This window comes from Daucus carota, chromosome 8 (assembly GCF_001625215.2).
Source record: "Daucus carota subsp. sativus chromosome 8, DH1 v3.0, whole genome shotgun sequence".
In the NCBI taxonomy this organism is placed as follows: domain Eukaryota; kingdom Viridiplantae; phylum Streptophyta; class Magnoliopsida; order Apiales; family Apiaceae; genus Daucus; species Daucus carota.
In genome coordinates, this window is record NC_030388.2 from 13,681,967 (window position 1) to 13,706,754 (window position 24,788).

Consider the following 24,788-nt stretch of genomic DNA (forward strand, 5'->3'; position numbering starts at 1 on the left):
ATTGTAATCTTTTTATAAGTCACTTTTTATAATTAAAAGAAAAATATGACATAGTCCATGTTGAAAGTCCATCAATTTTTCCTTTCAAAGATGCTCACCGAAATCTTAGTTTTTGTGCTTATTTCTCACATTCATGACTTAAAATTTTCTAATATTGTATCGGTACTCGTTTAAAGTATTAAGTTAGATTTGAATTCGTCCAATTTTATTCAAATATGAATTATATCCATTTTTTGAAGTCTGAAACATGGCTCGAGCCCAATTGTTCAAAAAAAATTTCAAATTTAAATTCATTACGTAAGTAATTAATTTATGAATATTAATCTATCATGTAAAAAACATATGAGACTTACCTGAAATAATAACTTATCTCAAATAAATATGATATTGAAAAAATATAAATACAACAGTTTTAATGTATGAGTTTAATGCTTTTGAACAAAAAAATTAATTGTCTTTGTAGCTCAAGTGGTTTGAGAGGTGTACTTCTAATGAAGAGGGCTTGAGTTTGAGTCTTATTAATAACATTTTTTTTATATATATGATGAAGAGTTAGGTTCGGAGTTAGGTTCGGGTTCTGAGCTAGGTAATTTATTTGCTCAGGAGGGAGGCTTGACACGAACGTGTTCGGCTATTATATATATAAGTAGATAAGTAGATTTATAATTCCAAGTTCCAAATAAGCTAAATTTTTCCTTCCGTCAAACAAACGACTTTCTTTTTACATACTCCCTAGCAAATTGAACTTCCAACAGAAATGTATACAAATTAACAACTTTCTAAAATATAAAAAAGTTTAACTGAGGCGCGATTTATGATTTGATCCAATATAATCAAACTTATCAACTATAGTTATAGATTTGGACTGATCAGAATTCAAACTATCACAACATTTAAAGAGCGGAAAAAGCAACTCAATTAAAGACCTTGCAATAGACATCTAGGCGTCGTTTGGTTCGTGGGTTTCTGGGATGAGATATGGGGTTTGTCCATTCCAAACCCATACCTGGTGTTTGGTTGAGAAAAACAAAATCTGAAACCCATACCTTAAACCCACAAGGTATGGGTTTTTGATAGGAATGAGCAGAAACCGAACCGAAAATTAAAACCGCACCAAAAACCGCAAAAACCGCACGAAACCGCACCAAATAAAACCGCACCGAATAAAAACCGCACTGAGGCTTTGGTTTTGGTTTTGGTTTCTAAAAATTTTAAAACCGTATACAAACCGAACCAAACCGCAATAATATTTATATTTATTTATTTTATATATTTAGATATAGTATATAAATTATATCTATTATAAAATATATAATTATATATATAGTATATACATTGTCAAGAAAGCTTTGCTTGGCAGACTGTCTACTAACTTTGACAATGCTCTAAACACGAAAGTTTCACATTGCACACTCGCACACTCGTTTATGCCGGTCCATTTTTGTTGGGTTAATCGTTTAGGCCTATTGGTTCCTGTTTATAAGTGAAATTTATGTGAATAAGTGAAGCTTGACAAGATAAGATGAATAAAATAGACTAGTTTTTGGCTGTTAGTAATTTTTGCCTACTGCCTTGAGTCAAGGCCCTTGACATCTAAATACGCATTAGTCTATCTGGTGCATGTAACATGTTTCCGAATACATTTACTGCTTTTTGGTTAAACTCTCTTATTATTTAAATATTACTGAATTTGGCATACTTATTGTAAACTTGTTAAAGATCCTAACATTCGAGAGTTTATCGAACTCTTCATGGTTTGAAAACCGAACCGCACCATGTAAAACCGAAACCGCTCATTTTTTAAACCGAACCGCACCAATGCTATTTGGTTCGGTTCCGATTTTGAATTTTAGAAACCGCACGTCATGGTTCCGGTTGCGGTTTTAGATGCAAACCGCACCAAACCGCACCACGCACGTGCCTAGTTTTTGATACCCAAGTGGGGAGGTGGGTATGAGATGGAGGTATGAGTTATATTCATTTTTTATTTTTTTCCCTCTCTTTAAGTAATGAAATATTAATGTTTGATACAAAATTAAATTAATGGGCAAAAATATATGACAATAACAATTTTATTAATATTTTTAATTAATATATATTAATAATTTATTTTTTTATAAAAATTGTATATATTGATTCCAGCACTCAACCAAACACATAATATCAGATATGATACCTCAAACCCATACCAGCTTAACCCGATTCCTCATTCCAACCCGATACCACTCCTCGAACCAAACGACCCCCTAATGTCTTCAAGGCACTTGCAAAAAACATTTCAGTGTTTTTATGTCACGACCACAAAATGGTTCCTGCAATGTTTGCGGAAACAAATTGCTTTGTCGGATTAAAAATGAGAAAAATAGTGTAAAGAGTGAGGACCTACTAGGATTGCAATAAACATTGCCTTAACTGATATTACAGAATTGTACAGTCTTAACACCAACGGGCACCTGTGTAAGCAAGCCTTCAGGAACATATACAGCAAGTATCATGTCATAGTATCTGTTATTATAGTAGCATGTATACAACTTCATAGGCAGTTTCTAGAGGATACAAATTGTCAGGGGTAAAGCTTACTATCATTACATACAACTAAGAAAGGATATAGATTAATCATGTAGCTTCTGAATATTTTCGTTATCTTCGTACACAAGTCCTGGCTATAAATCAATCTCATCCGATCTGTTTATACTCTGCAAGCAGATTGGCGATATCGTCCATCCGGAGCTGGAATCAAGTAAGTTTAAAATGAAAACAGCCATTTTAAGGGGGGAAACGGTGCATATCTACACAAATAATTAGCCAACAAATATATGTGTATATATTTCATTTGAATGAATAAGAAGTACTATTGAATCCCAAATAAACAAAATGTTACCCAAGGGTTGGGAATTTTTTTTTCATTTAGGGAGATTTTTTATATTATCAATAAATAATTTCACAGTTTATACATCAATAAACATATTCTAATAATTTCAAAAAGCTTTTGGTGTATGTAACAACATATATATGCTTTTGGTGTATATAACTACATATATATAAGGCATATATTACAAATGAAAAATTAGTTCTTCAGAGTACTATTATGTTCTGTATAGAACAACCCATATATATCTAAACATTTTGTTGTATACATATACATAGGGCTTTGGTAAACAGGCAATGGTCAGAGACAATTTATCCGCACTGTTTCAAGACCGTCCAATTAAAGGATGACCAGTCCAAATTTTAAAATATCTGTAGCCTTTTCACGGGTGATAGTGGAGGAAAGCAATGTTCCATGTAAATTAGTCAAGGACCCTAAAAAACACTTCCATAATTCACATTATATTTTACAATTGAATGTGAGATCAATTAAAAGAATATTAAAACACAACAAAATACTGATAAGTTTACCAAAGGCTAACATTAATCTTTTTTAATTAAAAAGTATTATTATTATCAAAAATAAACCTCAAATATTATGTTCAGAAAAGTGTATATATTTCAGGATAATCAGGTCTTTCCTAGAGCATTAATAGTCGAAAGTTTGCAATCAAGATAATTACATATCAAGTTTAAGCCCCTTTCAGGAAGTCCTCTATAAATCATACCTGGGAGATATTTTTCATATGATAGAATCGATGTGTCTCACTCCCCGACTGTAAGTTGAATCCATCCTTCAGTCTGTTCAGGTCAAAATTACAAACATGTCCAGAAATCCAGAGTCATGCACACAGGCAAGAATATAATAATATAAGAAAATAAAACTGAATACATGAATGTATGAAGATCTAAAACAAAAAATTCACTGGTTAATCATGAATATGAAGGAACTTTCAGAACATGTAATTGGAAATATTACCTTTAAGAAGATTTGGAAATGATAAAATACAATTTAGTTTTAGATTATATTATATGTTCCTTCATCCTTGTAAACCCTCCTAACAACTTGGGGTTTTATAGGTCCCGAATTCGAACCCTCCCACCCCCAATGTTCTCATAATATATCATGGACAAGGCAAATTACTGACCCGAAATGGGCTAACGTAATCCACTCTTCTACCCAAAAATGGGCTTTTGAGTGAGCTGGCAGAATTGGAAACTTAATGTTCAGTAAGTCCAACTTGGGAGTAATATTGCAACCGTACACAACTAACAGATCGATAGAATGCCTTTTTTTTAATTGGGTTCTTACTGTTTTTAAATTGACAAAACTTCAGCTTTTATAAGTTAATTTAGCTTCTACTCAAATTGGCTTCCATAAAGACCAATGAAGTTTTAAATTGTCACCTTATATGAGTTTAATCTTCATTGGTCCTTATGGAAGTCACTCGATCATTTAGGGTCATTGCTCTAGGAGAGTTTCTTTATGCAGGAACATTAGTGGAAATTAGCAAAAATATTTAGCGCGCGCACACACGCACACACATATAGGCTCATGATCAAATACAAACCACCGTTAAAATAAAAACTAAAAACCAATACAAGTTAGTGATATCCTCAATATGATTTAGTGATATTCTCTTTGGAATTTAGTGATTTGTGTTGCAAAAATTGGTGAAAATCTACGGCAGTCAGTGAAACCTCCAGATATGTGCTTTTTATCGATTCTCGGAGCAATAACGAGTTGGAGATAGCGGAGGAGGTGGACGTGGAAGGGCGGGAGCATGGAGGGGATGGGGCGAGGCAAAAGTGGGGAGAAAAAGGAGGCCGGGGGGGGGGGGGGGGGGGGGGGGGCAGAGGAGACGGTTGAGATGGCGGAGGAGGGAGACAACCGAATGAAGCTGTAGTTTCAGGCGTCCTAGCTTTGCCGGAGCTGTGGGAGACAACTGGGGTTGCCATTAAAAGGCGGCAGTGGAGGTGAAGGAGGTGGAGGAGAGGAGGCAGCAACGGTGGAGGTGAAGGAGGCAGTGGCGGAGGTGGAAATGGCGGAGATGGAGGTGGAGGTGAAGATGGAGATGGCGGGGAAGATGGAGAAGGAGGTGTAGATATTAGTGATATGTGCTTTAGAATTTAGTGAGATTTGAGTTGGGTTTTTAGTTTGTAGAATAAGAAGGTTTGTATTAGAGTAAGACTCTCTCTCTCTCTCTCTCTCTCTCTCTATATATATATATATATATATATATATATATGGAAATGCTCAAATACAAACTAAGTTGGTGTACAAACTACAAACTTAATATAAGCCGTTGGATGAATCTAATCTAATGGTCCCGCAGGGGCAACCACACACCAGTTAATATACACCCTACCACACATGATTCACACAATCCCCTCCATTCTATATATATATATATATATATATATATATATATATATATACATACACACATATAGGGCATTGCTCAAAAAAGAACACTCTTAAAAGAAGAACACTTTTAAACCGCATATAGAACCTCATTTAAAACTTGAATTAAATTATTATTTTAAGCTAATTAACCTTTTATTATGAATAATAATAATATCTAACATGTTTAACAACAAAATTGGATTAAAAATAACATGATTTTATGTAATATTAATCATGCAAAATATATATACATGATTCTATTCTGGATTCTGTTATAGATTCTATTCAGCATTCTATAATTTTTCATATTAACAATTTGGATGAGTTTAGATGTTAAATTTCATATATTATGTTTAATTGGTGTTTAATTATGAAATTATAATTTTAACAAATCATTTTTTATGAAAAATAAAGTGTTATGATAGTGTTCTTTGTTGTTCTTTTTTTAAAGTGTTTTGTGTGGAGTGCAACCCATATATATATATATATAAGAACTAGAGTAGATCTTAATATATTTAAATAACTATTTATTCGTGAAATCTATCATCGGTTTGTTGTAATAAAACTTTTTGTAATTCCAAAAGTTTAAAATTATTAAGCAAGTTGGTGAAAATTGTATTTCACTGAGAGAGTCATGAACTCCATATGGTTTCCTGCTATGTTCGATAATTATCTAGGACTGAAATTATTAAAGTGAAGCACATTAGGAGAGTATTGTCTATATTATATTATAATAAGTTGTACAAAAATTTGGTTATTGTTTTTTGGTTATCCTATAATTACCCTTGCTAAAAAAAGTAAAAGAAAGAATCCAACATCAAAAAACACTTCCTTTACAATTACAAGTCTACAACATGTGGAGGTCACTTATGCTTACATCATTAAACAGTTTCAAGGATTAAAAACACTGGTGATGTAATACAAGACAAAAACTCTATCATTATCCTTTTAAGTATAATATATAATTAGTTAAAAAAACAAAAAAAAAAGTAAAAATACTATCAATAACATATATTAATATTAAGAAATACTTATAAATAAAAATTTTATATAAATAAGCGTGAATCTTTTTAACTCTAATTTCTTATACTCCAAAACAAACAAGAACTTATCATAAAACTAATACAAGATAAATAATATTCTTTTTCTTTTAAAAGAAAAAGTAAAAAAATATGAAAAACATAATCTATAATTAGTAAAAAAAATAAAAATAAAAGAAGTAAAACTACATCAATAACATATATTAATATTAAACAAATACATATAAATAGATGATAAAAATATATATTATTTCTACTATCCATTTACAATAAATAAATAAATATTGTAAAAGCTAAATCTCTAAATAAAAACATAATCAATTTGTCACTAATATTTTATTAAATTTGAATACATTATCATATAATTTTTCATATAAAAAAGAATATAATGACGTCAAAAATAAAATTTAAAATTTTGAATATCTTTTCGAAAAAAACAAATACAAACAATATATAAACAATTAGAGACAGACAGACCAACATGTTTCTTCTTAATTGTAATGTGTTCTGCTCGAAAACAAACACAAACCATCATATAACTCTTCTTAACTCTAACGTGTTCTATTTCAATGCAAACATGAATCATCATATAACCCTTTTTAACTAACATTGTCCACTCCAAGGCAAAAATGAAATGATAAATAATATTTTTTTTCCTTGCAAATGAAGATATATGAAATATGAAAAATATGATTTCAAAATAATCGAAAAACACATTATCACATTTTCATATTAGAAAAACATTTACACATAGATAATAAAAATGTTTATAGTTTATATTACCGATTTACAATATTAAAAAAATATTGTAAAAGCTAAATTTTCAAGAGAAATTATAGTCAATCGTTTAATATAATTTAATCAAACTTCAATTCATTAACTAAAACACTAATGCAAAGATGCTAAAATTTAAATTACAAATAACAAATTTCGAACTATATACTCGCCCGTGCTTGGCACGGGTTTAAGGCTAGTACTATATAGAAAAAGAAATGATGTTAAATTATTCTTACACATAACGGCGAGTTATAAGGCGTTGGTAGTCACGGAGTAATGGACTGATCTCCTTCAATGTTATTGACGTTGCTGTAGACTTCCTCCAATGTTCACGTAGTGCCTGAGCGGCCTATAATGGGCAGACACTAAGAAAATAAAAATTGACGTACAGATAAGTAAATGGCAGGAAAGAAAAACACATAAAGGGAACTGAACTATTAGATACCTGTTCTGTAGTTGAAGCACTACCAATTACTTGTGATGCTACTTCGAGCAACTCCGTGTCTTCTGATTCTTCGATGACATAAATTTTAGTAGTAGAAAATGAAACATCAATCTGAAATCTTTTTTGAAGTTCTGAAATTCTAGATGCATCTATCTGACTTTCCTGTGAACATTAATGAAAAATTATTTGCATCGTGAACTCTAGCTCAAAGAGAATAAGTATGATCACTTGGTCTGCTAAATATTTTTGTTTTGCAAACTTCACTGGTGGCAGTCAGTCGAATAACTACGACCTAAAAGCTCGTATTGGCACAAGATTTGGAATACAGATTACTTTTTCAAGTAGTTGAGTGTTGAAATGTTGAGTATAGAATTGGTTTATAATATGGGTGACTACATCTGTGTAGACCAACAAGATAAAAAAAGTATAGTACCAAACAGAGACAACAGGATTTTCAGAACAATGATTTAATCGCGCATTGTCTGGGGGTACAGGATGATATATATTAAAGTAACAAGAGTTCCGGAGAACAGATGAATGAAAGAAGTAGAAGGCATCAAAAGACATTTTTTCACTTCTTACCTGAACTGGAGGTTGGTCATATGCAATATGTACATCCTTCCTCTCACTGATATTCCGAGGGGATGCAGACAATCTCTTTGCAATAGGGTCCTCTAGCACATATCAAAAAGGAATAAAGTTTCAACATACAGTGATGGCCTCATGGGATTTATGTACAATCACTTCTTGCCACATAAATACATACAATTTATCTTACAAGCAGCAAAAACTCTTCCTTCAAGAAATATTCCTTGCATAAGCTTTTTTTTATTTCTTACTTTACATTGTGTTCAGTAATGTAAATGACCAATTGACAATGCCAAATTACTACTCTCCTTCCGTCCCTCTCAATTCTTAACATTGGGGGACCGGGGCGTGGCACGCACTTTAATGCTCCTATAAATTATAGTTCTATAACCTTTTTTAAAAAATTTATTTTTCCGAATAAAACTTTAATGTTTAAATTTTTATTCAGAAAAAGAAAATCTTATAAAAGAGTTATAGAACTATGTTTAATAGGCACATTAAAGTGCGTATCGAGCAGTGGAAAAAACATGTTATAAAATCAGAGGGACATAGGGAGTATATTCCAAGGAAAAAGCCATCTCCAGCTTTGACACTATACACAACCATCACTCAATATACATGGGAAAAAATAATTGTATATAATGGTGTGTTTGGAACAAAGATAAAAATCAGAAATTGTTAAAGTGCAATTTGTTACCAACTTCACCTGTACAGATATTTAATATGAACAATATAAATACAACTCTTCCCCATAATTTTAGAAGAAACCAAAAAATTTACATGCACAACGCAGCTATTTATGTATGTGTAAGAAATATTAGGAGCATATAAGACCTCTAAATTCAAGAATCATTAGGAACAGGAGAAGTGCATGGCCAAAAGAATTGGCTGTCACAACATATTACATACATCATCACTCTTTTATTTTGTCCAAAATCAAAACCCATCCCTTTTTACTGGGTCCCACACCAACCCACCTCCTCCAATGCACCACCACATCACTGACATTCACACCACCGAAACCACTTCAAAACTGAGTGTCAATAGCCAAAGTATATGTGTGTATATGGTAGATTCTAGTTTTAAGAATTATAAAATTGTTAGATAGGCAATTGGCAATGTGTGGGGGCATAACTGCAGGTGCAGTTTGTTCACTTGGTTAACAGGTGTAACTGTGTCACAAGAGTGTCAGACAGTCCTGGGTGCACCAAATAAGCTCATATGGAACCAGGTAAGGAAGCCACTGCGACAAGTCTTGCTGTACAAGACTGACTTTATCTAAAGATTCGGGAGAATCAGGTTATAGCATCCTAATATAGTTTCATAAAAAATTCAATATCATGCGCAGGCTCCGGACAACATAATAACTAAGTTCTTATCCTCAGAACACGCTTTCAGGAGAGAAAAATAAGAAAAACTGGCCGGAGATGGAGTACAAATCTAGAGGAGCACATAGCTTTTTTGCAAGCTCACCACTGGAAAATGCAAAAGCTAAAAGATTTGACTAGTTAGACCAAAAAAATTCAATACCTTCTGGAACTAACCACCATAAATCCCCGTATGTTGCTTTTCCATCAAAGCCGCCAAACAAAAGATACCGTGAACCGATACAAGTCAAAGAATGGTATGCTCGAGCAACAGGAGGTTCATTATTAGTAGAGAGGCGTTTCCACTGCACGGACACTGAATGAAAGCAATGCAACATAAGAAATGGACAATAAAGTCATCAGTTCAACACAATCTACAGAAAAGCATGCATATACATTAAAATTGTCTCTACAATATAAAGCTGACAACCATTCTTAGCAGGTTTCAAGAATAGTATTTGACTTGCAATAATATTATAATAAATTCTATTCTAGCAGGCCCTCTTCTTATTATTCAAGTTCTTTTAACAAAATACAATCAAAGTACTTATATTGAAAAATTTTAATTATCTAAATCTTACATACTTGATAACAACTTTAAGATGGAGCAAAATAAACAATAAAAATTAACTGCCCCTATATGTTCATTGGAGACCTTGGAGATCATATATTTTGTATATTAACTTCAAAATGTATTATTTGCAAAATAAAAACAAAAATTCTATAAAGGCCACAATTTCATTGAAAATCATGTACGTTCTGCAAGCAAAACAGAAAATCTTGAAAAGCATGCATGTTTGTGAGCAAAACATGTTTTGTAGAACAATCCGCCTAGCAATGTTCTTTTGCAGAACCCACATTATTTTCAAGGATCAATATATAAATAGTGTTCTTCATAGAACATACTTTGTAAAATAATACGTTTTGCAATGTTCCCCTAACAGAATATATGATCTCAAAGGTCTCCGATGAAACAGTGGTTTCCATAGAACTTAACTCTAAATCATAGATATTTAATTATGATACAAACCTATATCTATTACACTAAACCTAAAGATTGCTTAACTAACAGAATTATAATAAAACCCAGTTTTCATGCTAATTATTTAACCTGAGGGTAACATTGATAACATATAAAACATGACACAATGGTACCAAGAAAGTTCAATACAGCCTATGGCACCAGGAAAGATGGAAAATTAGTAACAAGTAATCAAGAAGAGCACTGACCTCTATCTAGAACAACACAGTCATTGTGGTAAATATCATAACGACTTAACCAACCACCAGTTCCATGGCCTCCAAATAGTAAAAGCTACAATGATCAAGAATTTCATATCAAAAGAACCAGTTTGAGAAGGAAAAACCACACATATATAAGAGAAGTTTGGAGAAATTACATAGTGCCCTCCAGATGTAACAGTGTGGCCACAACGGGGTGAAGGAGCTTGACCTGGAAGCTTTAGTTGTGTCCATCCAGGAGTTTCATTCTCTTTCTTCCGCACAAAGATAACAAAAACTTGGGTAATATAATAAAATATATTCTTTATAGCAATTCCCTAAAAAATGGTGACCCAAATAATAATATCGAATAGTCTCTACAGGACATACGGATGAACTTGACATAAATCCTGACAATAACTTACATTGACCTGGGAACTTGTCAGAAAAATATAAGGCCTGGTTTTAATTTGTCAAGTATAATCGGTATATTAAAGTAGTACTTCTAGACAGATTGGAGGCTATGGTTCTGAGAAGACTCTGGTACATTTTACTATGGTCGGGAGACTAAGTTTCAGTCTTATATCATATGGTGTAATCTTTGAACTTTTGTGGACTTGCAGAATACTGCGAACTGGTATGCTTATGAAGATTGTTAGTTCTTTCATTAGATTCCGTCTCCCTTTTGCAGATTTATTATAAGTATTTGCCAACCTTTTTCCCCTTTTCTGATTCACTCTGGGGGTTTTTTATCTATCCAAAGTTCCCAAAAAATAGTGTCAGAGCTCATAGTCCAACGATACAGCTTCAACAGTAATATCCATCACCTATACCATCCTAATCATGAGTTAAATAATATTCCATGTGTTTTTAAGTTTTTCAAGAGATGATAAACAGGAATGTGAACAGATATTATATTGGAACAATCTAGCACACTCTCAAAGTAAAAAGCCTATAATTAGGTACCATATTTTGCAGAAGATAACAAATGTTTCCCAATTATTTTGCTTCTAAAGTCTTCAATGTTATGTTCAGATTTCACGCTTCTTTTTTTCAACATCGGATTGTCTCACCAGATACTCTGTTTCACAAAATATTTGGGTTATGTACAAGGGTTCTGCAACTTTGGAGTGCTGAAGAGTAATATCTCTCAACCTTCCTCCAACGCCTTAAAGTTTTAGATGGAGTGGTTACTTAACATGATATCATGGTATATGTCTGGTAATGTTTGTTTCATCGTATGACTGAGGGAGAGTGTTGAAGAGTACTAGATCATGGCCTTCCTCTGACAACTTCAGGTTATAGATGGACTCTTGACGTATAATGGAGTTGGTACAGAGTTACTGACTATATAAGGTACATTTATGCTGCATCTTCCTTAGGTTGAAATGCGCGGTAAAGCATTTATTCAAATCTATGTACAGTATAGCAGATAAGAAGATTGCACAAAATGTTAACAGAATTTTAAGTTAATTACACTTTTCTTTCCGATCTTTGCAGTATGGGTATAGTTTAGGTTCCACAAGCAAAATGAACTCCAGCTTCACATAAATCTGAAGTAATTTCGGGTTTACCAGGCCCAAACACCTCTGCTATATGGAATTATCGATATGAATCAGTCTAGCAAATTGTGTGATATATTGTTGAGATAGTTGGAGGTACCTAGCCGGTCTGTATCCCATTCAATCAAACATAATTGAGAAGCATAGGTGCATAGCTGTCAAATTATTAGACCTGTCTATTGTGAAAATCTGTATTGGGGAATATTAATTTCCATGGGGAAGTTACCATTATCTTTTTTTTAACAGGTATAAGGGTTGGGAAAACCAACCCAGAAAAACATATATTATAACGCCTTTCACCTCATTAAAGAGGAAAGTTCACAGGGAGGGCAGCAAATTTGGTCTAAAGGAATAGCTGCATACAAAGGTTTCTTGGCTATCCAATGAGCCGGAGCACTACAAAGTCTAGGATCAAACTGGAACTTCAAATTTAAGATAGAAGCAAGTCAACTACTGCAGAAACATTCCAACGGGGAACTTTATCAGAAGAAGCAAGGACAAAGCCACAAGCAAGTCTGATTCAATATAATACGAATGATAATCGTCTTGATAAGCAAGGCTGCAATCATCAGGTTAGCCAGAATTTCACCATGAAGAGGAGAAGCTTTAACCTTGCAACCATGACCATCAATTATATTTCCCAAATTATTCCTACCTCGAACACCAATAGAGACTTTGCCATCCTTAAAACTCTCGTCACAATTATATTTGACAAGATTCGCAGCTGGGGGAAACCACTGATGTGAGTGAATTTTTTGGGTTGGGAGAATCAAATAAATGAAGGGCGGAAAAGAGAAGCATACTCAACAGAAAAGGATAAATTTAATTTGTGAGTGATGATGGAAGATTCACGAAGATATCCTCAAAGACTCATCCCTAAAAAACAAGTAATAACAGTCAGCCATTACACCTGTTCAACACTTCAACTCGGGGATTTTACTGCTGTAATTTCTCCACTTTGCACTTACTCGCATATATGACTAGCAGCTGTCAAAATATGCTGCAGTAGCAGGTCTCCCTCCCTAACCATTTCCAAAATTGAGAAGGCTAGAATTAGAATACCTATAAGTGAACTACAGGACAATTTTGAATCCCCAAAGATGAGGAGGGAAAAAACCACATGAATTATGGCATGTACTTTGAGCACCAAAACTCTCGTTTCCATTATTTAGCTAAGATACTAATTAAATCACCTAGAAATTTTGATGAATTTATTAGCATCTGAGGAGACCTTCCATAGCTGTGATGGTGGCATGGTGCAACTCCTAGAACTTTGTATAGGTCCTACATTTGGTGGAAAGAGTACAGGTACTATGGTCCAAGTTAAAAAAAACTTGCGAACCTGTGACACTGCTTAGGAAATAAGAATCATGAACTGCGATTTGCTTCTTTCGAAGAACCCCAAAGACTGAAATGAATGAATAGGGAGCTATTTTCAAGTCTGGTAGAGGGATGCTGAGAAAAATGACATTACCATTGAGGAGTCCTTTGCAATGATTCTTATTGATGGATGCCAGAAATAAAGTGAAACAATGCTGAGATTAATATGACCGAAAATGTTAAAGCAGGCTTCCAAGCTAATCAAAGGTACAAGAGGCCAAGATTATATAAATTCTAACCCCATCCATTTCAATCAACAAATCTTATCTGGGATGTTTGACCTTAGCTTGCCATGCCCCCTTGTTGGCATGCCAAAACAAGAGAGACTTCCATATAAGATGAAAAGAAAAAATTTTGAGGAACTTGTTCAGGATATCGAACTTGACTCTTACTATAATGCTACTAATGTGCACAATTGCGTAGGCAAATGGCCAAAATGTTTGCAGTCAATTTCTGCATGATCCTCGTAACATATTCTAGGGGTATCAGGCAACGATATGATAATGGAGTTCACTATATGTTTCGTTTATATAAAATAATGTTTATATATTCTGCAAATGATCAATTTGTGGGCATGGCAGATAAGAGTCTGGTACATTTTATACGAGGTTTATTGAGGACAAGGGTCATGCTCTGCAGATAATAATATTTATTCTCTTCAAGCTTAATATTATGTTGTCTCTGGTGATAGTTTCCATTTTCTTCTACTAAATTCTATCTCCCTCGATCCGTCTTCCCCAACAATTTTATCTCCTCTTCTGATCCTGACAACTTATAGCATCATATATTTTCTAGAAAATTAACAAAGTAGATATTTTATTCGTGGATTTTAACTTTACATAATGGAAACACCAGCTTCGGCCAACATGTTATTAGAAACCACTGATGCATAATCTCGGGACAAGTAACTTTGCAAATGAATAAAACGTGGTGCAAAACAATTCTAGCTATAAAGAGCAAAAAACAAAATGAGAGAGAGAGAGAGAGAGAGAGAGAGAATGGATAATTTTTTTTACGAATGCACAATCCATGGTATAAAGTAAAATTTTCGCAAGAGATCATATACTAGGAAAAAAAAGTACCTTCTTCTATAAGCCCCTTCAAAGCCCACAAATCGCCCATAATTGGCCCTCCACCCCCTATCAAAAAAAAGATAAGTCAACAAGGAAAAAGAAGAATGAGCCTGAGAAGCAGGTCATTCAAAACACTGTCTTGAAAACAGTACGGAATATCTCTTGAAGCTATGGAGATCTCTGTACATGTAATAGACGGTAGTCATAATAACAAAACTATCACTCTTAACAGGTAAGAAGGATAACGACGATTTCACAATACTCGTGGATGGGGGTAGCACTCACAGTTCCCTAGATTAAAAAAATCCGCATTCAATCTTAAATGTGAAGTGGTGGAAACCAATCCTCCATAAGTGCTGGTTACCAGTGAAAATGTGCTTGCTAGTAGGCATGACTTCTCCAATTTTATGTGAATGGTGGGAGACCATGAGTTCAACACTGCCATTACGACTCTTCCTCTAGGCATTAATGATTTAGTTTGGGGGTTGACTGGTGTGTTCATTAGGGCCAGTCATACTTGACTTCTACAATATGAAGAAGAAGGAAAAGTTGTTACTCTCAAAAAGAAGGGAACATTGCCCCTTCCAAATCCAGATTGCAGCAGATGAATGCAGATGAAGTTGTCAAAGACAGGAACATGAGCTTCTGTATATTCTGTTTACAAGACTGTAACAAGAATCAGAGGAGATTGCAGAAGGAAAACAGGATCAGCTACAGAACAAGAGGACCAACTACAAAAATTGCTGAAATATTACGAAGAATCTTCAAGGCTCCAGAAAGACTGCCTCCTCACAGAGACATTGAGCATTCAATTGATCTCGGAGCCTGGACCTTATTCTGGAGATGTTAGATTCTTGGGTGAAATTTGCCTATCCTTTGGTAGAAGAGCTGTTTGATGAGCTTAGTGGAGCTTAAGTTTTTTTAAGAGCAGACTATCCCTAGGTGAGGTATCACTGGTAAGAGCAAGTCCAATGCTAGATGCTATATATCTAATGCTATTGCTATAATATAGCACCAAAAAGTGTTTTTTGGTGCTAAAATAAAACTTGCACTCCAATGCTTATAACTAGTTTCAAATTTAACCAACTCATTAACTTTTACCTACCTTCTATAAATTTTATTAAATATCTCAACAAATTCTTCCCTTTGGAGTTGATGTGGCAACATGGATGGATCCATCCTTGGTTTCAAATATAGAACCAAGGATGCATCTATGCATGGATGCATCTAAATATAGCACCCCTTTGGAGTTGGGTTTTTTTACTTTTGATGCTATAATATAGCAATATAACCAAGTATAGCATTGCATTGGAGTTGCTCTAAGGACGAAGCCTAGAGACATTGAGATGACTGTTTTTAGAACTCTTTGAGGTCAATATGAGTTGATAGCTATGCTATTTGGCTTAATTAATGCTCCTGCTACTTTCAAAGCTTGGTGAATCAAGTTTTTGCTCCTTACCTCTGAAAATTCACATTGGTCTTCTTTAATGACATTCATTCATTCAAAAATATGTGTAAGCATAAGAACATTTGGAGGTGGTGCATATTATGAAGCAAAATCAACAATTTGCCAAGATAAGTGTGAATTCTTGCAACAAGTGGCTTACCTTGGGAATGTCACTGAGAGGGACTAATTGTACATCAGACAAGGTGAAGGACATGAATGTGCAAGTGTGAATTCTTGCAAAAACACGTGGCTTACCTTGGGCATGTCATCAAAAGAGATGGAGTGGTTGTAGCTCAGAACAAGGTGAAGGAAATCCAGGCCTGGTATTGCTAACAGTGTCAAGGCTCTAAAGGGATTTTTAGGGCTATGTGATTATTCTAGGAAATTTGTCAAGGATTATGGCATTAAAGCCAAGCCCCCAACAAAGCTTTTGCAGAAAGATAATTACAATTGATCTGAGGATCATCTCAAGTTTTTCACAGCTTGAAAGAAGCCTTGGCCAGCACTCTAATACTAAAGCTCCCAGACTACACTAAAGTTTTTACTGTGGAGCAGATGACTCTGATACTGGTATAAGGGTTGTGTTAACACAGGATAACAGGCCCTGGGCATAGTTTAGTAAAGCACTGGGTCCAGGCCAAGATATGTCTACTTAGGAGGAGTTGATGGTTTTAATTTTTGCTGTTACGAAATGGACTCCATACCTTATGGATAAGCATTTCTTTATTAAAACAATGGTCTCTGGAATTCGTAGCTAAGCCAAAAGTGAGTAATTTACTCCAGTAAATTAGCAAATTGATGGGCTAAACTATACAATTTTCAATATGAAAGGAAAAGAGAACAGTGTGGATGAGGCTCTCTCCAGGATCTCAGATAAGGGCAAGGAGGTGCTCGCGAAAACAGAGTCAGCTGGAATATCATGAGGACAAGATTAGCTTGAAGGGAGGGAAATGTTAAGACAGCCACAGGCTACTAGTGTTAGTGATGAATGATGATTAATCTGTTATTAGCAGTATAACGAGGGAAAAGTGCGGCATGTACACGTATATGTAATCTTAATGATACATTATTCTATTATTATTTCTTGCAATCATAGACTAGTATAATTAGCTGGAGACGGTGTAATTCTGTAATGTTGAAACTGTTATCAGGAAACGGAATTCATTTCCACCGGTCTTTCTCTCTCTAGGTTTCCCATCTTGTTTCTATATAACAGAATTGCCACTCTAGTTTCTTCATCTCTCTACCTTATTTTCTGTCGGATCTCTCAATATCTACCTATTTCTAGCCTCAATCTAGCTATAAACTCTTGTTTCACTGCTTGATATACTGTTACGCTCATTGAAAAACACAAAAACATCACAAAACCAGAAAATATAAAGCCAATCGCGAAACCCCCCCCCCCCCCCCCCTCTCCGTTGGCAGGACCGTTATTCTTTGTTTCTTTGCTTTTGACATTTAAACCCAGCACTTTTGGAAGTAGATCAATCACCAACCTATAGTCCCCTGCACTCACTCAGAGTGAGTCGCTCTATGTTGAAGATAAGCTGCTAAAGATGAACTCCTGTATATATGTACGGACTACAGAGTGACCTTTGACGAAAATGATTTCAGTGTGTAATATTACTTAGAGGGCGGAACACTGGCAAAATTATCTGGAAGACTCTTTAGCTTTAACCACCATAAACAAATTTTGTGTTATAATCAGAAGGAAGAAATGCACAGACACCAGCAACCAAATAAATACCAAACATTATTTTCTTTATGCAACAGTAATAAAGTTCAATCTATGGAATTACCTCTACCACCAAAGACAAGTAAACGTTTCTCAACCATAGTAGCTGTATGGCCGCATCTTGGAGGTGGAAGGGCTCCAGAAACCGACAACTCCGTCCACTCAAGTGAAACTGATAAGAAAGCGTACACATAAGTGAACTTCTATATCTTCAAACATGCAGTAAGAACTAAGTACCCAAACAAACACTATGATTTTTATAGATTACTTGTGTCCAAGACGAAGACATCTGACAACCACTTCTTACCATCCCATCCACCATACCTGCATCAGATTAAACTCATAATTTGGAATACAATTATACAAAAATTGATTACAAAGCTGACCTAAAAGATATATGAACACGCACATTACAATTTTCCTGTTTCCGATAGCTGAGGCGGCAGCAAAGTCTCGTGGAGAAGGCAAGTCACCAAAACTAGTAAGCTCTGACCATTGCCAAATATCTGAAGTATTAAATGTGTATAGTAAGGAGAAAGAATATTGTAAATAATGATGAATAGAAGAAACCCAGAACTGTAAAGCAATAGCTAATGTTAAGAATGCATTAAGCCGGGAATGCTAGTGAGAAAACTGACATGGGAGGAACATTCATGTAAAGGAGAGGGAAGACTGAATTATTTTTATGGGTAAGATATATCTATTCATGTGTTGGCATAACCAAAAAAAAAATCTACAAACTGATTTTGGGGAAAATCCTAACCAGGCAAGCGAATATTATTGATTATTATACAGAGGCTCTTGAACTTTCTGATCATGCAGAGGCTCTTGATTTTTTATTTCCAAAGAACTGAATATTCTGGTTGTGAATTGAAAGCTCTAGAATGAGCCTAGGAAAAGGCAGATAGACTACCTGGGATGGGCTTAAGGATGAGGCAGGTAGGCCTTCCAGTTTGGGGCTAGGGGAGGCCAGATAGCCAGATGGACTTCTGGTATGGGCTTAGGGGGAGCCAGATCACACCAAGCTGCTAAAAAGCAATAACTAATGTATTAACACCAAGGCCAGCACATTATTGCCTAATGGGAGTTGGGAGCCTAGGTGTCTAGGAAACCTGACCAGCGCCTTGCTCTAAACCCTTAACAACTGTAATTGTTTATCAAAATCATACTATAACAATTCTATAGAGGGTGACTGAGTTCATAATAAGAAGAAAAAAAAACTAAGCATAAAGTCCACGGTTATGCTCATCCAATTTTATGGTGAACATTTTGTAATAATCCTATTGCAAACAACTCCATGAAGATTTTCAACTGAGAAAATTTATTAATCTATTGTTTTAGACAAGCTTTAGGCAAATTGAGTTGAATATCTTGTGAGCCATTTTTAAGTAACATGGTGTTTGACAAGCTGCCTTCCGCTAAAACTAAATATATTAGAAAATAGGGCTGTGGGTAACTAAAGAAAGTAGATAGCATGCCCCTTTATTATATTAGAGGATTAGAGGAAGACACTATTGCAGTTTAGTAGGTACTTACCAGTATCAAGAACCCAAAAGTCTCCCAGCCTGCAGATGTTTTTTCATCAATTACATGACTGGGAAGGACGTCACCAAGTAAAACAGAGATTGAAATAAATTGCATGCCCACATACCTCTTACCGCTGGATCGCCCACCAAAAATGAACATATGGCAATCAATTGCTATGGAAATGTGGAAAGCACGTGGACTAGGCCCTACTTGCCCATCTAAACCACTGCCACTACAGTCAGGCCGATACCATAATCTGTTCTCTGACATAAGAACAACAAACTTAGAGCCTAAAACAACTTTGAATCGCTAAGAGGGCTAAAGCGAAATCAGCCACTTATTCCATCCTAATTTGGAACATAAGCTTCTAACATTGGAGCATCAGAGCTACATACCAAAAATTTCTGGCCTGACCAAACAGATTCTACATACCAGATAAAACTGAATCCTCTATTTTCTTTTACACTGTATATTCATCATAAATTTATTTAACAAATAATAGGAAAACTTTTTAGGAAATTTATTTAACCACATCTGGCATAAGCTCTCTTTTACATTAAAAGCCCGCCTATCTCTCAGAGAAAAAGGTCTCAAATGTGTTGGTGCCAAATTAGAGGTTTGATTAGATGTCTAGATGAATCCTCTGATATTGGTATTGGATAGTTACTGGACTGAAATAAGGTCTGAACTCAATCTGGAAATCTGGACTCAATCTGCTAATATTGAAATAGTTTCTTGGAAGAGCTCTTTTAAAGTCTAGTTAAAAAACAAAAAGCTGATTCAACCCATTAATCAAAACAGCTAATTCAATTTGTTAGGCGAAACAACTAATTATCATTTATCATCTCGGGTAAAAGTGTATAGATTGGTCCATCCTCCTCGACAAATATGATAGTAAACCTGAAAACTTTTATCCAATTCAAATTAGAAAAGCACTATACAAAAAACTATACAAAAGTGCAATGACAGTCAAAGTCAAATCAGAGGGGGACGGGATACATGATGATCAAAATCAAGCAAGGTTAACATAGAGATACATGATGATGATGATGATGATGATGATATAAAAAACATAGAGCATAATATATGACTAAGATATAGTCCTGTTCATAACGAGGGAGAGGGGGAGAGAGAGAGAGAGGGAGGGGGGGAGAGAGGGAGGGGGGGGGAGAGAGAGAGAGAGTACCAATATCATAAACAGTGGTGTCGGAGAGGAATCTCTTATCGACGAGGCCCCCAAACACAACGACCTTGGATTTTCCGACATTCACAGCAGTGTGCCCACTGAAATCAAAACACATCGGATCGAATCTTCATATGCGATGAATATATATTAGTTGATGAAGGAGGTTGTGTTTACTGACCTTCGAGCTTGCGGAAGGGTGCCACCGAAATCGGAAGGAGAAGCTTGAACCCAGTGATGATGCATTTTGCTCAATTAATTTGCAATTCACAACTCACATATATCACAAATACTACTGCTAGTCTGCTACCGTGCTGCGTTATAAATTAGGGAAAATAGATTTTTTTACCACCTAACTTATTATTTGTTCAGAAACCTACCACTGAACTATAATTTTTTTCTTTTTTGCCACTAATGTTAGGTTCAGATTTTTTTTTTCCACTAATGTTAGGTTTGGATTTGATTATTAACACTATGTTATTCTTTTTAGAGTTAATTGCATTTGGCACCTCTTTGATTTCAGCATGTTGCACATTGCACCTAATAGTTTTGGAATAAACACTATGCAGCCCCTTACTTTTAACCCGTAGACACTTTGCACCCTTTCCATTATCTTCTGCTGTTATCGTTAACTTTTGAAGAGGCATTTTGGGAAATTTTATTATATTTAATTAAAATCAGACCTTTATTTAAATTTTCTGACCATCCAAACGATATTTTTCGGAAATCTATTTTTCGATAGTCTGCAATATAATAGTGATCTGTGTCTATATCTTTATATGTAGTACTCCATATGTGTCATAGGTAGTTTATCTTAGAGAACGAGAGTACGGATTTTTTTACTCAGAAAGGAAATCTCAAAATTAACTTATGGAACTATATTTATAAAAGTGGGAACCTTAAAATACGTGACAAGTAGTGGTAAAGAACTATAAAGTCAAGTGATACTATATATTTGTGGAGTCTTAAAATAATTCATAAAACTAAATTTTTTAGATTCTTAAAATGCCTGTTAAACTCTCATACTTCAAGGTAAACTAGCTAAGGGACATATAGATGACTGTATATAATGTTATAGACACATATCATATCACCATTATATTGCACACTACCACTATGTTTTTATAATGCTAAAAAAATAACATATTGTTAATAATCAAATCAAAACATAACGTTAGTGACAAAAAAAATCCAAAATTTTTTTAAGGAAAAAAAAACCAACATTAAATTTTATTCAGAAAAAATAAACTAAAATAATTTTTGAAATTTTTTGGAGTCTCAAAATGCGTGTCCAACTCTCGTCCTTCAAGGTAAACTACCTAGGACACTACATAAAGATATATACACATATCAGATATATCGCATACTAACACTATATTTTAATAATACTAAAAAAATAACATAGTGTTAATAATCAAATCCGAACCTAACGTTAGTGACAAAAAAAAATCCGAACCTAACATTAGTGACAAAAAAGAAAAAAATTATAGTTCAGTGGTAGGTTTCTAAACAAATAATAAGTTGGGTGGTAAAAAAATCTATTTTCCCTATAAATTATCAGAGCAACTTCAAGTATTCAACAATGTCAGTATGTAACGCCCTTGTAAATACAATAAAAAAATTAGTGTTACAGTGTTTTAGCCCATCTTTTTTGTACATGAACTCCAGCAATAGTCTTCTAATTGTGTTTTATTATTAAATTAATTTATCTGAATTAGTATTGGAGGGAAGTTATATTAGAGCAACAAATGCTTCAAAATATGAATAATTTTTTTCTTGTGAAATGTGAGCTCTTGCGATATCTACGACCGTCTCCGAATCGACGTGAGTCTCATGGATCACTCAAAATATCGTATGGATCCTTTTCAGAGAAACTTCCGACAACAATACGAAAAGACACACTAAACTCAAAACATGACATACTAACTTCCTAAAAATATGGGCTTGATAACAAGATCTCACAGATTTTGATTTATTAAAAAGTTGAAATACAGAATAGAAGACGGGAGAGTGAAAATGGCTTAATCGGTGAAGTGATTAAGAATTAGATGGAGAAATGGTGACTAGAACCCTAATTAGGGGAGTTGACTCTCAAAACAGGTTTAAGTAGCCTTAAACTGTGTATATACTCATTTTGCTAATGTTATGGTATATAACATTAAGATCAAGTCAAACTATGTCCTCCTTAATATCTTATAAATATAATAAAATATAATGCTTAAGACATGATTTTTATAGATGAACTCTAACTTAAAATTTAAGACATTTGGATGAAATGTATTTTCAAACAATATCCTAGTGGTGCTTTTCACTGGGAAATCCAACAATTGTTTTATTGTTAAGGCACTACTAAGAGGGGTGTATTCGATTGGGATTTTAATGGATTGTTTTTAGTCTATAGATTTAAATGAATTGTGTCTGATTTTGATTTTGTGCGGATTCTTGATAAAATGTCGCAGAGTTGATAGGATTTAAGCACAATGCTTCAAAATCCCATTGATTTTGATGGGATTTCAAAAAACTTAAAATACATGAAGAATGCCACAAAATCCATCATTTTATGAAATGCAAAAAAATCCATCAGCATTTGAATACCATCAGATTTTAATGGATTTTAAACAATCCCAATTGAATACCATCGGATTTTAAAGCATAATTTAAAATCCCAATTGAATACCACTAGATTTTGTAGCATAATTTGAAATCCCAATTGAATACCTCAAGATTTTAATGGATTTCAAACAATCCCAATTGAATACCCTCAGATTTCATGAATGCAAAAAAATGCTTTAAAATCCCAATCCAATACACCCCTCTAAACATGTCCTAGACCAATTTTCTTAATAAAATATTAACTTTCCACAATTTCAATGCATCTCTCTCCTCTTATTTTTTTGACTTCTCTCAATTCAAATAAATTATTAACTTAATAATAAGGCATGTTGTCGAATTTATGTATTGTAAATTGAATGAAATGTATAATTAAAAAATTGAAATTGTCTTTTCTTTTAGTTTCTAGATAATTTTAAATAAATAATACTTTTTAAACCATCACTGAATTATATATATTTAGTAAGTTTCACGTGACCTGTAAAATTGTCAAAATATTATAATCTCCCTAATTTTTATAAATTTTTATTGCAATGTTTTGCATTTTTTAATATATTATTATCGAAATAATAAACTAAAAAAAGGAACCAGTACAACCCCTGCATTGTACGGGCAATAAGGTGATATACATTAACTAGATTAGAAAATATATTTATCTAATTTTTTTTTCCTTTTAGTCACTAATGACTTCAAATAATTCATCCTCTCCCTGACAAAATAAAGTCTAATCGAGTGATACGATGCATCATCTTTCACTATTAAAGTTTCAATCGACTAGTTCAGCCTAAGATCTCTCTTAAATTTATCCTCATAAATTTTAATAACTTTGTTTTATTATAATTTTCAAGATAAAGATAAATAAATAGATGATTTATGAGATTTTCTTTTTGCGTATAATAAATTTTTATTCAGAAGAAAAAATGAAATAATTTATGAGATTACATCTTTCAGAAGCTGTAAAATGCGTGTCAAACTCGTATCACCCAAGATAAATGATCTTGGGCACATAAAATTACTATATACATTACCATGCAAAGGCCATATTGTTTAAATTACCATGCAAAGGCCATATACATTACTATTTTCCAATACTGGAGTATTGGAGTATTGGAAAATAGTAATGAAAGGCCATATTGGAGTATTGGAAAATAGTAATGTATACATTACCATGCAAAGGCCATATATACAAACTCGTATCACCCAAGATAATTACTATATACATTACTATTTTCCAATACTCCAATATTTGTGTATACTCCATCGAATTTAACCCTCATACTATAAAATGAAAAGAATGGTTAAGGGAAGCGTACTTTAAAATCTTATATTGTTTAATGGTCAAATTCTTACTTTAAGAAAAATCTTTGCACAAAATAATGACAAAACCTTTAACATCGAAAAATATAACACTCTCTTTGTAGCGTATCAAGTCCTCATCAATTGTCCCATTTAAAATTTTCAAACCATGAACCTAGTACATGAATAGACGAACAAAACATGAGAGCGAGTCGTACAACATATAAACAAAATGAAAAAAACGAGTTATGCTGATAACATG

General features: G+C 33.8%; 1 protein-coding gene across 4 annotated transcripts; it reads right to left on the reverse strand.

The window, feature by feature from the left end:
• Positions 1 to 2,165: 2,165 nt before the first annotated feature.
• On the reverse strand, positions 2,166 to 20,949 carry LOC108199531 (protein GLUTELIN PRECURSOR ACCUMULATION 3). Of its 4 annotated transcripts, none has more exons than XM_064082633.1 (16): positions 20,802 to 20,949; positions 20,624 to 20,721; positions 19,562 to 19,700; positions 19,447 to 19,475; positions 18,320 to 18,416; positions 18,179 to 18,234; positions 17,975 to 18,082; positions 14,738 to 14,794; positions 10,893 to 10,984; positions 10,723 to 10,807; positions 9,656 to 9,808; positions 8,120 to 8,211; positions 7,538 to 7,699; positions 7,329 to 7,441; positions 3,597 to 3,669; positions 2,166 to 2,312 (listed from the first exon to the last, which is right to left on the reverse strand). In XM_064082633.1, the coding sequence occupies exons 1-16, from the start codon at positions 20,864 to 20,866 to the stop codon at positions 2,256 to 2,258; spliced, it is 1,476 nt and encodes a 491-aa protein (XP_063938703.1). In that variant the 5' UTR covers positions 20,867 to 20,949; the 3' UTR covers positions 2,166 to 2,255. The 4 variants fall into 4 exon arrangements, 3 of the variants coding, with proteins under 3 accessions (XP_063938703.1, XP_063938704.1, XP_017222862.1); XM_064082634.1 differs by having other exon boundaries at positions 2,167 to 2,312; positions 19,562 to 19,693; positions 20,802 to 20,820; XM_017367373.2 differs by lacking the exon at positions 2,166 to 2,312 and adding an exon at positions 2,369 to 2,730.
• Between the last annotated feature and the right edge of the window lie 3,839 nt (positions 20,950 to 24,788).

Coding starts and splice junctions, on each gene's coding strand:
- LOC108199531 (XM_064082633.1), bottom strand. CDS start 20,866: ATGCATCATCACTGGGTTCAAGCTTCTCCTTCCGATTTCGGTGGCACC. Junction 7,700..8,119: donor ATGACCAACCTCCAGTTCAG/GTAAGAAGTGAA, acceptor TAATGTTCACAG/GAAAGTCAGATAGATGCATC. Junction 3,670..7,328: donor CTTATAACTCGCCGTTATGT/GTAAGAATAATT, acceptor TGACCTGAACAG/ACTGAAGGATGGATTCAACT.